This window comes from Mercenaria mercenaria, chromosome 6 (assembly GCF_021730395.1).
Source record: "Mercenaria mercenaria strain notata chromosome 6, MADL_Memer_1, whole genome shotgun sequence".
Taxonomy (NCBI): domain Eukaryota; kingdom Metazoa; phylum Mollusca; class Bivalvia; order Venerida; family Veneridae; genus Mercenaria; species Mercenaria mercenaria.
Window position 1 is genome coordinate 51997692 of NC_069366.1, and position 16337 is coordinate 52014028.

Consider the following 16337-nt stretch of genomic DNA (forward strand, 5'->3'; position numbering starts at 1 on the left):
TTTGATTTATAGAAAAGTATGTATCTCTTCATTTTAACATTAGCAATTTCTTTTTTGTACCAATGCTAATCATATTTAGACAGATAGCGTATTCCCTGACACTGTCCAGATTTCGTTATGGGCCATATAGGACCGATTGATCAATAGTTATGTGCCATTAATTCAGCAGAAATTGCCATTTACACCATTTCTTGTATAATTAGATTAAGGTAAATAGTACTTCGATGAGCTATCTAGGTTCATCACGACCCTGTCATTTTATGGAAGACATGTGATTTTGAATTTCAGGTTGAACGTCAAAATAGTAATGACAGTGGTTTTGACCCGATGACACCACCGGCTGGCAAGTTTAATGAGCAGCCTAAGTTTGTTGATGTATCTCTGTTGAACAACCCACAAATTCTGCCTAATGGCTACTGTATTGCAGCATTAGAAAAAGGTCAGAACCCTGACACAGATCCTGGCTCTCCTTCAGTTGAACTGGATTGTTTACATACTTCCTTAGATAACTTGGGCTTTGTTCCAACAGAGCCAGTAGTAGCTCAAGTTGGTTTTGTGATGAATGGGTACAATGGGACTGGTAGTGAAACGTTTGTGAAAAAAGTGAACAGAGATACTGTTCTTAATGAAACAGCTGTGAAAATGAGGGTAAAGAAGGAATCTGGGGATTCTGGTGTGAGCGATGCTTATTCAAAAGCGGCATTAGGTATATCAGAAGAAAAGATGATAAATGATAATGGCCAAGATGTTGATGAAAATATTGCTAACAGTGATGATGAAATACCTGATTACGTGTCAGGTGATAAAGTCATTAACTCGAGTTTCAAAACAAGTAGTATTATTATACCAACGCCTTCAGCATTTTCTGAATGTTCATTTGATAATAGTTCCTTTTCTGATTGGGAAAATGATAATAGAAATGGTGATATTGCAGATACAAGTGTTGGGTCTTCACCTGACTATGTTAAAGCACAGTCGCCACATGACAATGTAAATGCTTTGTTTTCTCCTGACTATATTACAGCTCAATCACCTACCATCAGCACAAACATAAAAGCAGATAATCATCAAGTCAATTTACCTGAACACGAGATTCAAAATAAAAGTAATGAAGATAATGAAAGTAAGTCTGATAAAGTCTTGGCAGATGCTTCTTTCCAACAATTAACCAAAATTCCATCCCCCAGATGTATGGATGAGAGTGATAATTCCAGTATTGAGGAAGAAACTGTTTCATCACCTACACATGCTGATGCATCATCTGTAAAGCCTCAGTCTGGTACAAGTAGAAGCGACTACATAAAAGTAACAAATAACAGTACACCTATGATTCACATTCCATCCAACTCTTCGAAATCTTTATCACAGCCAGTAAACGAAAATGGTCAGGCCTCAGGTTATGTTACGACTACTGACATGCCAAACATGTCGGTAAAATGTGCTCCTCAGCAGCAGGCAAACTCAGGTACTAGTTATGTCACATTGCCTAACACTGGAACACCAGTTTCAGAGAAGATACATGGAACCCCAGTCCAGATGTCATACGTTAATCCACATGAAAAACCAGACCATGCACATGTTTCTGTATCAGAAAGTCAAACCAGCAAAGAGAACTCGGATTTTTCTTTGGGTTATGTAACTTCTGTAACAAGCCCGAATATTTCACACTTAACACAGTCCTCACTGAATTCCTCCCCAGTAAGTTCGCACGCAACATCTAATCTTCCTTCTACTGAATCTAACTATTTTTCAGAAGATCCAAATATTAAGATTCCTACTCCTGCTTCTAATCAAACTAATATAACAATTCCTTCTGTTCACAATTGTATGTCTTCTAATGTTGTTACTGATAACCATGCAGCTGGAGGATATACGTCTCATTCTGCTGTTGCTCAGGTTACAGTTTCTGCTAGTTCTGCTCCTATTTCGATAACTTCTGGCGGATATTTGCCCCATTTAAATCCTGTTCAAGGTCAAATGTCTCCTGGTGCTGCTGCTGCTCAAAGTGCAATGTATTCGCCTAATGTTCAGAACCACTCGATTGCTATTAAAAGCCAAATGTATCATAGCACAGTTGAAAACAACATTTCTTCTTGTGAAGGTGGACGAGATGTTGCGTATCCAAGTGCTTCAAAAACCGTTGACTCTACATCTAGTGCTAATAGTGGTTACGTATTGTCTGAAAATAATTCTATGCCAAAATCAACTGATCAGACCTCGTCAGGATATGTAACAAATACAAATTCTCATGCTACATTTTCTTCTGTGGCATCTGATGGTAATGATGTCAACCCCCAGTATAGGCTCACTACAGCACAGAAAACTGACAGTCAGCTTAAAGAGAGTTACACTGGTAGTGACTGTACGGACAGGTCACTATCTTCTGAAACGGGGATGGTTGCATTCATCAATGATCAAGTAAAAGAAAATATCCCAGATAGCCATACCAATAAATCAGATGAATCACAAAGATCAAATAATAATGTGCCGACCAGTGAAATGCAATTACCAAATGGCTATGTAGATCATCAATTTATACCTCGGGGGCCTTCGTGGCCGAGTGGTTAAGGTCGCTGACTTCAAATACCAAAGACGTAAAAAATTGTACTAGTAGCTTCCTCGCTTGGCGCTCAGCATTAAGAGGATAGTGCTAGGACAGGTTAGCCCGGTGTCAGTATAATGTGACTGGGTGGGGTATCATGCCACGTGTCTACGGCGTGATATTCCAGTGAGGCAGCACTATGAAGTTGGGCATTGTGCTCACTGCTACAAGTAGACACCATCGTTTAAATGACTAAAAAATTGTTGAAAAAGACGTTAAACCCGAACACACACACACACACACACTCAAATCACTTGCCCCTCATCGATGTGGGTTCGAGCCTTACTCGGGGCGTTGAATTCTTCATGTGAGGAAGCCATCCAGCTGGCTTACGAAAGGTGAGTGGTTCTACCCAGGTGCCCGCTCGTGATGAAATAATGCACTTTTGGGCACCTGGGATCTTCCTCCACCATTAAAGCTGGAAAGTCGCCATATGACCTATCATGTGTCGGTGCAACGTTAAATCAAAAAAAAAAGTATACCTCAGGGAAATTTTTACAAAGAACAACCTTCTGTTGAAATGAGAAATATTGAGAAACAGAATAATGGGATGATCAAGGCAGTAAGAGGGGATCCGACTCCGGTTTAAGCAGCCTAGAAAATGAGAGTCCAGAAACAAATAGAAAGCTGAAAAACGTTCAAACTGGATATGTCTCATGCGAGGTTGCAAAGTCAATGCAAAAATGATGATCTCCATATTATGTTTTAAAAGCCTCAATGGCCAATTGTTAAAGCTCAATGACTCCGTATCACTTGCTCCTAACCAACGTACTTGTGAGGAAGCCAGACATTTGGTATACGATAGGTCGATGGTCTACAAAGGTGCCTACCATGACTGAAATAATGCCATGAGCAGGGACTTTAGGTATTCCTCTACCATCAAACACTGGAAGGGCTCCGTGTAACATAAGATTGTGTCGATGCAACTTCAAATCCAAAAACACTAACAGTACGCCTTGGGTCATTTCAAATAAAATATTTCATAATTTTATAACTGTCTTCTTACAGTCATGTAGAATGTTACATTCTATTTCACACTTATCTACATGAACAATGATCTTGTACCTTGCAAGTAGACAGATATGTACATGCATTATACACAAATACAGCAAAACTTTGATATTCACGATTCATTCCGATATCTAACCAGGTGAAAGCTATAAGCTGAAATGTAGCGAAACAGAAGCAAATAGTAGTTGATTTGCTCTTTGTTTTTGATGTGTTTTTTTTCTTTTAAATATCTAGTTATTCATTGAAGTTAAATCTTTGTCGTCTAATAACATTTATACCACTAAAACACTACTCACATTTTGTCGCCATTGTTAGCAAACAAAAACTGTTGTTAAAAGGCTATGGTCAATTTACAATAGTATTTTGATAAATGCACACATTGATATCTGTATTCAAAAGTTTATCAAAGCAGGTTTTGGATTAAAAAATCGCATTAAATGACAGGAATTTATTTTTCGACTTAGTAAAGAAAAACATGCTGCTGTGGTAAGTTCTGACCGATTAATGTCTTCTTCCATCTTCGCAAAACTAGGCCGCTAACTTGATAGTATTTGCCCCATACCGCTGTCAGTTCGAAACCTTGCGCGGTGCATGTTAGAAAGCTATCTGTCCGGTTTGCGGAATGTCAGTGGTTCGAGGCAGGTGCCTGCCTATACCTGCAATATAATACAGGGTGAAAATATGTGGTCTACATTCACCATGAAAAGCTTAAAGTACCTTTAAGACCTAAAATCATGCCATTGTGACTTAAAACCCATCCAAACAAAACTCAAATAAGTATTTTTTTTATGAAAGGGAATGCTGATGTTCCTATAAATATTATTTTGTCTTCTAACATATGAGTAACATGTAAATTTATTTACATGTTAATACATGTTTAGGGTAATTTGGACAAATGCTCATTTTCAATTTGATTGATAAATTCACTTTTGCATAAAATAGCTTTTGTTTGTATGTAAAGAAAAAGTGCTATTTTTCATCAACATCTTGTGCCTTGTTCGTTTCTATGTACATTTGTGTACATGTATTTGTATATATGGACAATATATATGTAAATAATATTGTAACATCAGACATTTTGTGTTGATACAATTATTCACATGTGATATACTGCATGTATTATGCTTTTATATGTTATGACATGACACATGCAGATTGATGTGTTACTGAAAAAAGGTTTGTTTAGTTTAAATTAAACACCAATACTTTACTGAACTGCATGCATAGCAAAGGGTGCTTTTCTGTTTCCAGCATTGCTAAGGGATCACTGAACGTTGGTATTAAATTCACATTTTTGATATACTTTTTTCATAATACTAATGATTCTTCAAATCTAGATAAAAGAAAAAAATACACTGTCCTCTTTAAACTTAGTGTTTGAGTTTAGACACCAAGTGTATCACGAATAATGACACAAGGTTCGTGTACCTTTGATTCGATAGGCAGTGAAATTCACTTGTATGTACAAATAGTTTTCAGTTTGATGTTAATATTATGCACAAGAATTATATATGAAATGACATTTTGTTGATTCTCTTTCATTTGAACATTGTATTTAATGAATGTATACCAAATGTGAATTCAGTTGCAGCTGCGTTTACGGTCTCTTGTATTAAGCAGCAAATTGCCTAAAAGATACTGACTGAATAGAGAGCAGTGCAGATCCTGATTAGGTTGCATGAATGTGCAAGATGATCATGATCAACACTGGTCGAAAGGGCAGAATCAGTATCAAGCATGGCAAGGGTTAAGCTGTCATATTTTGTCACTTTTTGGTTGGCAGCTTAATCCGGGTTTGACTGAAATAATATGAATTCTTCAGATCTTATATGTGCCATACTTTTCAGTAAGCAATAGTTTTTTTGCATTTATTTATTTATTCGTGGTGCTTTTATTCAATACATTTTTTATAACATGAAGAGGGAGGGTGTTGAGATATGTTGTTTTGTGACTTTTTAGGGAATGAGATGTTAAGCCTTGTTAAGAAAAACGTCTTTATATACTAACAGACAGATTTAAAGGCCAGTTTTTTGTCAAAATTAATTGCTGATGATTGTAAACATATATTTGAAGCCGTGCAAAACTAGTAATATGAATAGTTGAATGCCAGAACTTTAAAGGTCATGCGTTGGTTATTATAGCATTTGGCACGATCTTCCAGAATTTTCAAGCATGACAGAAGACGAAACGTCTGTAATTATTCGTCAGCATACTAAAGATTAATGTAGGCATTTTAGGGGTTTTTTTGTTGAAACTGTCATTTTGAGCACTATTCTCACTATTCTAGGCATACCAGTTAAGTTATCTTGAAATGGCATTCAGCAAGCGTACACTAACGCGCTACTAATGTTTCATTATTCTTGCTTTAATGGAATGGTTTTGTGTCATGAAATCTTTAGGTGTGATTGGCTCATAAATCTATGTTATCTATCACAAACGGTGTAAATGGATATAAAGATCCCTGTTGTAATACATTTGGAAGGTTAAAAAATTGGATTCAACTAAATTGTAAAGAAATCGTTAATTGTACGGCACACGTATAAATTATTTTAGACAGAGGATGGTTAAACTAAAAACATTCTGGAAATTTCTGTTTACAACATAGGCAGAATTTAAGATCGAATACTTTTGGCCTTCAGATGAAGCTGGCAGTAGTACTTTCAGCTCGTTTTCGTGAATGCTTTGTACAAAACATTTTTACTTTAAGAAAGAAAAAATTGACTTAAAGAGAGAAAGAAGGAGGTACAATTCTGGTCAAAAGAACATTGCTTATTAAATAATTGGTAAGTCTGTGATAAGTGATGGTTGGGCAACAGAGTAGCAGAATATTTTATCTGAGTCTGAATTTTCGTCAAGGAAACCATACCTAGGTAAATGTATTTGCAGCTTTGAGTCAGTATTGTGTATTAAAATCAGTGTACATTTATTTCCCTTTTGTGATATGTTTTAGCATTTGTTACTGCTGATTGTTTTATATGGCAAAAATCAAAGTGCTGTTGTTGTTTTTAGTTGTAGTTTTACCATTCAATTGATTGTCGTTCTTTATATGAAATACTATGCAATTTATACAGAATGTTTGTTGTTGTGCCATGTTGAATTAAAGCTAAAAATGATGGAGATTTTATCACCTTTTAGAGTATATGTTAACATTATCTTTGCCAAAAGCATTTGAGCGTGGTGTAAGAATACCTTTAAGTGTTCTGTTATATATACTTCATAACTCTTTTTTTTTGATGCGTTGACTTTTGTTAGTTTTGTACGTTGTTACAGTTCTTAAAATGAAATGCAAACAATTTGTTGTCTGTTGAGTTTTAATTTTGCCATGTGCATTTTGTAAAATTTACAATTGTATAGAGCAGACTGTACGAAAGTTTATTTTTGTAACTAAGTTAATACAGTATGAGAGTGGTTTATAAGTCTCTTAAAAGAATTAAAACAAACACTAATTTTTGTTTGTTAACATTTATGGAGGAGCATCATGTGTTTAAGTGTAAGGTTAACTATTTTTCGATAAGTAAATTTTAGATGCAATATTTCATGATTGTCTTATATTTTACTGTTAAAGGTATTCGTATTTGATATGTAAAAATAGACACATTGTATTGTTGTTTCATACTTTGTCAATGGTGTAGGGTTTACATGGCCGAGTGGTTAAGGTCACAGACTTCACTGGGAGCGTTTAATTCTTCACGTGAGGAAGCCATCCAGCTGGTTTACGGAAGGTCGTCAGTTCTACCTAGGTTCCCGCCCGTGATGACATAATACACATAGGGGCACTTCCATCAAAGCTGGAAAGTCGTCATATGTCTTACGAATGTGTCGGTGCGGCATTCAACGCAAACAAAATAAACAAATTGTCAACGTTATTAACAAAACTGCACAATGTCAAGCGTAACGTGGAACTTTAGGTTCAAGGTCAGCACATTTCCATATGATATATTTCTTTTACCTCCTAATATGTGTTCAAATTTAATTTACCATTACGTACATGTCTGCAACTTTCATTCACCAAACAATAAACATTTTATGTATAACTTTATAAAAGTCACATTTCATTTGCTTGTAGTTCATTTTTCAATAGTCATACCTGTCAAGAAAATTGAAGAAAAAATATTGTAAACACATGGCTGACGTCTTGTGTGAAATAAAGCCACTACATCATTTTTGTATTACATTTAATTTAGTGTAATAACAAATTGAGCTGATATCGTTTTAAGTTTAGTACACGGTGGTTGAATTGTTATTACTGTTAAGAAGAAAACGTTCTGCTGTTTCAGCAGGATTAGCTAGCTTGTGATGTTTGTGTCTATCCACATTGAATTTATCAAAGTCATCGAATAAAATTGATAAGTGCTCGGCAGATGTTATAATGAACAAGAGCTCGTAGAACACGAAATGCCCCCCTTGATGCATTCAGTAATTGCACAAAGAACAGAAATTATTTGGTCACTGTACACAAAAGTTCTATTCTAGGTCAATGTGACCTTGACCTTTGACCTACTGACCTTAAAATCAATAGGGGTCATCTGCTGGTCATTATCAACCTCCCTATTAAGGTTCTTGATCCTAGGCCCAAGCATTCTCAAGTTATTGTCCAGAAACGGTTTAACTGTTCTGGGTCACTTTGACCTTGACCTTTGACCTATTGACCTCAAAATCAATAGGGGTCATCTGCTGGTCATGACCAACCTCCCTATCAACTTTCATGATCCTAGGCGCAAGCATTCTTGAGTTATCATCCGGAAAACGTTTAACTGTTTCTGGTCACTGTGACCTTGACCTTTGACCTAATGGCCTCAGAATCAATAGGGGTCACCTGCTGGTCATGATCAATCTCCCTATGAATTTTCATAACCCTAGGCAAGCGTTCTTGAGTTATCATCCGGAAACCGTTTAACTGTTCCAGGTCACTGTGACCTTGACCTTTGAACGACTGTCCTCAAAATCAACAGGGGTCATCTGCTGGTCATGACCAGCCTTAGTATCAACTTTCATGATCCTAAGCTCAAGCGTTCTTGAGTTATCATCCGGAAACCAATTGGTCTACATACCGACAGACCGACATCTGCAAAACAATATACCCCTCCGTCTTCGAAGGGGGGCATAAAAATGAAAAGACACTGGTGAAATAACATCAATATTATATAATTGTTGTTCAAACATCTATGATTTTCAAAACCTTCTATTATTCATAACTGAAGTATATAACTTTTAACAAGACAGTTTGTAATATTTGTGCATTCATATGATAATTTTGGTGTAAATAATTTCAGTAATATGGGTTCAGAATCTGGAATTATTTTGCGTAAGTAAAATAGCTTCAAGACTGTTTTTTATCATTTGTTGCATTCTAACATTTATTGATTATAGTTGAAGCAGAGCATTTATACTATGGGAATTCGTTAAAGTTATTTATTGGATCATTTTTTTCATATAAAATGCAGAAAAGTCAAGCATTACAAAATGGCAAAATATTTTATAAACAATACATTCCATGCCAGAAAATGTTTTGAAATTGAATTTATACTGTTAAAACGGTTGACTGTCTTATAATTATGTTATTGTTGTGATTTAAATTGCCGTCTTTACTGAGAGTTTAGCAGTATACTATTAGTAGTTGGTTTAATGTTTTATGTTTATGTCGTCATATCAGTCTGATGTGATGAAATTGTTGCTAGTGTTTTAGATAAATAAACCGCACCATGAGAAAACCGACATAGTGCATTTGCGACCAGCATGGATCCAGACCGCACTGCACATCCCCGCAGCCTGGTCAGGATCCATTCTGTTCACTTTCAAAGCCTATTGCAGAAATTGTTAGCGAACAGCATGGATCCAGACCAGACTGCGTGGATGTGCAGGCTGGTCTGGATCCATGCTGGTCGCAAACACACTATGTTGGTTTTCTCATGGCGCGGCTCAAATATACATATGATCCAGGACAGTTTTCACTTGATTTGGCCATAACTTATTTTGAATTTGAAGATTTTGCTTTGTTATTATTGCGATTAAATTTGAATATATCTTCTTAATATACTCACTTAAAATGATTTTGTTCGTATAGAAGATTGGCTAGCACAGATATGATATTCGAAAAAACTTGCTACTTAGGAACTCACTGAATACATTTATTATAAATATTTATCATAGTTAATCATAATTCTACCAGAAAAACAGTTTGCCATTTTGCTGTTTATAATAAAAATATTGTATTAATCGGCATTTTAAATTTGAATTTTTTAAGTTTTTGTTGTGAAAAAAGACTTAATTTTGCCACTGTTCATTTCATACGAGAATGCATCTTTCTGGACCGTTTTAAGTTACAGCAGATTATCCACACAATCATGATAAATACACATTATGCGACCATTTGCATTTGTGACTCAGAACGTTAGTGATTATGAAGAGAGCGTTTCCTTTCTCAAAGCAGCATATATCTGTCGTGTTTTTACTTCCCTAATCAAAGAGTTCAGAGCGACTTTGGTATATGTGGATGCTTCGGCTACGATCGTCCGTCGTCAACATCACCTCATTATGGACTGAAACTTGTTGGATGCAGACTAAACTTGCATTATTGGATTGACCTCTGTCAAGTCAAATGGTTCACTTGCTTGTATTTAGGGTCAATTTGGGTAAACGTACAAAGTCTTTTGAACAGCTGCTAATTACGAATAACTCGATGGACCGTCATCAAACTTTATAGTGTTCTTACATTTACATGCAATTCTAAGAAGAAAAATACAGCGGTATACCAAATTTGTTGAAGTCAGGTTTCTGGAACTACATTTGGCAGTTTTTGCCTAAAGTTACAAAATGTTCTTATTTTAAAGAAACATTTCTGCTAAGAATTAAGCCACTGCTCTTTGACCATGTTTGTTTCGCTGGAGTTTCGCCTTAAAATTTGCTATCATGCCCTTTTATCAAATTCAGAACTGTCACGTGAGCTCAGATATAAGGAAAAAAACAAACAAGTCTTAACATTCTTTTACAAAACATAAACGTCACGTGGTAAACGATCTTTCTGAACCCCAGCAAGCTAATTAAAAAAAAGTAACATATAGTCCTTCTGTTGTAAACAACTCTTAACCTCTAGGTGGATATTTCCCATTTTGGACAGAAATGTCATCCTTGTTGAGCGACTGAGGGCCATTGTGGTCATGTAGTTAAGGGGATAATTTTGTACTTGAACAATAATCTGATCATTAAATTGTCATTTAACGATTGCTAAATATGCCTCAGTATATGGAATGGATCGGATGTGCATGCAGTTTCCATAAAATTGTAAAGTAAAGCGGCTAAGTTGCACGTTTTTTACTTGTCTTTTTCTTAATTAACGTGTCTATTAATAGTTTAATATCTGTGTATAAATATATCTTTCTTGCATGTCATCAGAATTTTCCCTTGCTTTACCGGTAGTGGAAAATCTGGTCTCACGCGTCGGTGTGTAAGATGACTTGTGCTGTAATTCATGCATGCATGCATACAATTTAAATACGTTACTATTATAAGATAGTTCTTAAAAGGAAAACATTAAGCAGTTATCTCCGAGCTAGATATTTCAATCCACACCTTTAATAAGTGAAGTACTCTTATAATATACATTACAAGAAAATTAAACAATTAAAGAAAATTAAACAGTTAAAGCAGTATATGATGAAATTCCTCTTCGCATACATTTCAAAATCTCAAAAATTAATGTAAAATAATTGATATGAACTTATTTCGTATTCACCTTCCTGCATCTCTAAGCATCTCTAAATTGTTATGCACCTAGTCTTCGGATGATTGTCTCATCATTTTATGGCATTTAACTTTAAAGTTATCATTTCTTCGTTTTTATTTTACTCTGTTCTTTCTTTGTAAATAACTTTACCGTGAGCGTTTTAGTTTCCATGTTTGTAACAAAACCAAAACATTTCTACGCAGTATGACTACATATTTATAAAGGAGGCATCTTAAAAGCCTAGTCAACCTGTCTCTTATTGACACACATACTTTTGCGATATTAGGTACAACATACAGTTTTCGATCATGCATATCCGTCATTTACATTTTTCTGAAATGTCAGCAATATTTGTTCAGGCAGTTATACACACGAAACGTTTTAAGATTCTTAGCGCTGCAATGAATACAATAACACCACATAACCTTGTTGCAGGAATGAAATGTGAATACTGAATTAAATAAGACCTAAAATTGGGTCTCATAATTGTACAATCTTTTGCAATTGGAAGAGATAAACCTGACATAAGGAATGAGAATAGCAAGAACATACAGCCAGTTAATTATCATTGAACGCACACATGCAAGTTTTTATGTTGATGCCTTAAAAAATGATGTTTTCATTTAAAGGAAATATTTTGGAAATAGTTCATACAATGTTAAATGTTGGTCTGTTTCATTTTAATTAAACTCATAAACTTATTTATGTTTTATCTGCCTGCCTCCGGGTAGTATCATTCCTTACAAATGTTCTCTTTTAATACTTACACTTAAAATTTATTTTTAAACTCTTTTAAGAGAATGCAGTGGAAATGAATTCTTTACATATGATAAATTCTTATAACGTGCTGGTCATTTTACTTTTACCATATTTTCAAGGACATATTATACACTGTGTATTTATCATTATGTTGTTGTTTGTTTTTTTTTTCAGAGTAGAAAATTATCACTCATTGCATCGGGGCCATTTTTATACACTGTGTTATCTTCAACACTTGTCATTTTTACGCACACATGCTATAAAGAATGCTTTTTGTTAAACAATATACCGGTATTTGAATGTCTCAAAGAGATCATATCACAGTAGTCTTTAGAAATTTGTTTTGTTTTCTTCTGTCAATGCATATCCCATATATTACTCTTTTATGTTCTAAACAATAAAATGTTCTACAAGTGTTGTTGTATTTTTTTTTCCATATACCGTAATGAGAGAGTTGTTTGCGAGGTCCAGCGATGCCTGAATATATAACCATTCAAGTGAGGACACGTAACTTATAGCGAGATGTCATGTATATTCTTCCATCTTCTCAACATTTAGATTTCTAACAAATTCTCAAACATCAGAATTTGTTCACCAGAATCTGGGTTACGTCTTACAGTATTGTGCAAATCATCTGGTTGTATCGACTGATATAGATGGTCTTTAGTCAGATTTTGTGTACTGCTTCCTAATAGCTCTTTAAACAAATTTCCTCACAAGGTTTCGCGCATTATATCAATGTATTGTAGGGTATTGTTTTTAGCTCACCTGTCACAAAGTGACAAGGTGAGCTTTTGTGATCGCGCAGTGTCCGTCGTCCGTCGTCTGTCCGTGCGTGCGTGCGTGCGTCCGTCCGTCCGTAAACTTTTTGCTTGTGACCACTCTAGAGGTCACATTTTTCATGGGATCTTTATGAAAATTGGTCAGAATGTTCATCTTGATGATATCTAGGTCAAGTTCGAAACTGGGTCACGTGCGGTCAAAAAATAGGTCAGTAGGTCTAAAAATAGAAAAACCTTGTGACCACTCTAGAGGTCACATATTTCATGGGATCTTCATGAAAGTTGGTCAGAATGTTCATCTAGATGATATCTAGGTCAAGTTCGAAACTGGGACACGTGGAGTCAAAAACTAGGTCAGTAGGTCTAAAAATAGAAAAACATTGTGACCACTCTAGAGGTCACATTTTTCATGGGATCTTTATGAAAGTTGGTCAGAATGTTCATCTTGATGATATCTAGGTCAAGTTCGAAACTGGGTTACGTGCGGTCAAAAACCAGGTCAGTAGGTCTAAAAATAGAAAAACCTTGTGACCACTCTAGAGGTCACATTTTTCATGGGATCTTTATGGAAATTGGTCAGAATGTTCATCTTGATGATATCTAGGTCAAGTTCGAAACTTGGTCACGTGCCTTCAAAAACTAGGTCAGTAGGTCTAAAAATAGAAAAACCTTGTGACCACTCTAGAGGTCACATTTTTCATGGGATCTTCATGAAAGTTGGTCAGAATGTTCATCTTGATGATATCTAGGTCAAGTTCGAAACTGGGTCACGTGCGGTCAAAAACTAGGTCAGTAGGTCTAAAAATAGAAAAACCTTGTGACCACTCTAGAGGTCACATTTTTCATGGGATCTTTATGAAAGTTGGTCAGAATGTTCATCTTGATGATAACTAGGTCAAGTTCGAAACTGGGTCACGTGCCTTCAAAAACTAGGTCAGTAGGTCTAAAAATAGAAAAACATTGTGACCACTCTAGAGGTCACATTTTTCATGGGATCTTCATGAAAGTTGGTCAAAAACGATGTCATACTCAAAACTGGGTCATGTGGGAAGAGGTGAGCGATTCAGGACCATCATGGTCCTCTTGTTTATGTCTTCAAATGGCAGCATATACAACTTGAACTGTCTTTTCTGTTCTTTCTCATTTGCTTGTCCGGAGTATAGCATGGAATTGACATTAAACTTTGAATATAGATGTATGGTTGCAATGTGTTATTTGCTCAGTAACTAACTGTAGCATCAGGAACATGTCGTAAGAACTATGCAAGAAATTGTGCTTATTGTCGTTATATTTTATGATCCTTTTGGGATCATGGAATCCGTTTCAATAATATAGTTCCACTTCAGTGGTTGAGTGGTATTGCATTACCTCTCACTAACCTACTCAATCAAACCCATCTCATGAACAGATTAATCAAACCCTCTATGTACAGACACGATCAGACTGAGTTTGCTATTATTATTTTGCTGACACTCTTTGCTTCCAAAGGATACTCTTACAGATTGTATTTTCATTTTTGCGGTTACAGAAAAAAAGGAAGCTTGGAGGAAAAGCAATGCGCAATAACCATGAATCTAGCATCAGTGAGTTTTGTTTTATTCCTCCTTCTATTGCATGTCCTGAACATAACGTAGTGTTTATAAGAAGAATTGACTACAAACTTTGATTAAAGGTATGCGGGAACAAGGAAGAGTGCAGTGCATAATAACCATTACTGTCAACTGTAGTCCATGTCAATATCGCTGTCCCTTAACATATAAAAACGAGTTCCGCGCCACAGCAGTTCTAGATAGGAAGACGGTATTACAATAAAAACTTGTGTAGACATCTTACAAGAAGATTCAGGTTTGGTTGCCTTTGTGGACGCAGGGGTAAAGGTCAAGTTCATTTTTGCTTAAACTAAGAAAAAACATAATTTATTTTCAAAAGCGTGACTTTAAAAATGCTTGAAATCTGTTATGGCGCTTTAAAACGCTATTTTCAGAAGCATCCATACTTGCTCCAAATATTCCTGTTTTTCTCTCTTCCTTTGAAATTTATCGTCATTGTTTTCCATTGTAACAATGTAGAATGTCAATTTTTAAACATATTTCGGGTCATTCTTATGCTATAAGTAGGTGACTTTTTGCCCATTCAGTTTGTTTGTTTGTTTTGGGTTTAACGCCGTTTTTCAACAGTATTTCAGTCATGTAACGGCTGACAGTTAATCTAACCAGTGTTCCTGGATTCTGTACCAGTACAAACCTGTTCTCCGCAAGTAACTTCCAACTTCCCCACATGAATCAGAGATGGAGGACTAATGATTTCAGACACAATGTCGTTTATCAAATAGTCACAGAGAACATACGCCCCGGATCGAACTCACGACCCCGCGATCCGTAGACCAACGCTCTACCTACTGAGCTAAGCGGTCGAGCTTTGCCCATTCAGTATCAGCTTTGTTAACTTATGATATAATCCCGTAATATTACACCACAAGGCCATTTTCTAAGAAGGGTAACAGGTATATGTTTAAAATGCGTATATTTATAATAGTGATGCAGTACTTGTAAACATACGCTCGTGTCAAGGTGAGCCAGATTGAAATTATGCTTCATAGCTACTGAATCATGAATGATTTTCATTTCTTTTCTTTATACATGCATAATAAAGACAGATTTTACAACCAATGATTTTAACTAATTTTGCACAAGAAAATGGTATTTTATAATACCGATGCATTCGTTTCCATTAATCAGCATCGGGATTCCACCTACAAACATTCTCTGGGAGACAAGTGTAGTATTATCACATTTCGCCGTCAGTTTTGCCATCGATCCTAACACTGCTGTTCAATCCGGACGTGGAAGGATATTGTCAACTTTTGAGACTGTGTCATCAAATACCTTGCTTATCGGCGTCAAATTATTGAAACAGTTCATATTCAAAGCGTTTTCAGAGTGACGCGCTTCTTAAAGCACTTAAGTGGATACTTAATAGAGACTTACCCTAAGCCCTCTTTACACAAGGGGAGCAACCTGTTTATAGACATAATTATAGAGTAAAATTGTTTAGTGAACACTGTTTGTCAGTCATAATCCTGTCCATGTTTTATCAGTGAAATGGAAAAGTAAGCTATCTATGTTACCAGCTATACATGATACCACTGTCAACCGAAACATGCACGAGTTAAATCCTAGTTGGGTTACTGAATTCATTAGAGAAAGATGTAAAAGGTCATCTTTTGCCGCAAGTGTGTCTATTTTCTGTTGGATAATGCAAATACTGTGTCAAAAATTGTCCAGATCCTAACGCAATTCCTAAACAAACTTGTATTCACCCAATTCAATTATGGATTGCACTTACAAATTTCATTCTTCGACGACGACTTTAGCGCCTTTGTATGATTACTGTCCGTACGTTCGTGTCCTATCCATAGTTCTTAAACTCTAACAATATTGTAATGTGACATATCTTGTGG

General features: G+C 35.7%; 1 protein-coding gene across 5 annotated transcripts in view; it reads left to right on the top strand.

Moving 5' to 3' along the window:
• Positions 1 to 9369, top strand: part of LOC123548894 (uncharacterized) — a 90097-nt gene extending 80728 nt beyond the window's left edge. For all 5 annotated transcript variants that reach the window (XM_053545890.1, XM_053545891.1, XM_053545894.1 and 2 more), the window contains one exon: positions 289 to 9369. In XM_053545890.1, the coding sequence (XP_053401865.1) occupies positions 289 to 2568 (2280 nt within the window). In that variant the 3' untranslated portion in view covers positions 2569 to 9369. The remainder of the gene's footprint in view (positions 1 to 288) is intronic.
• Positions 9370 to 16337: the final 6968 nt, after the last annotated feature.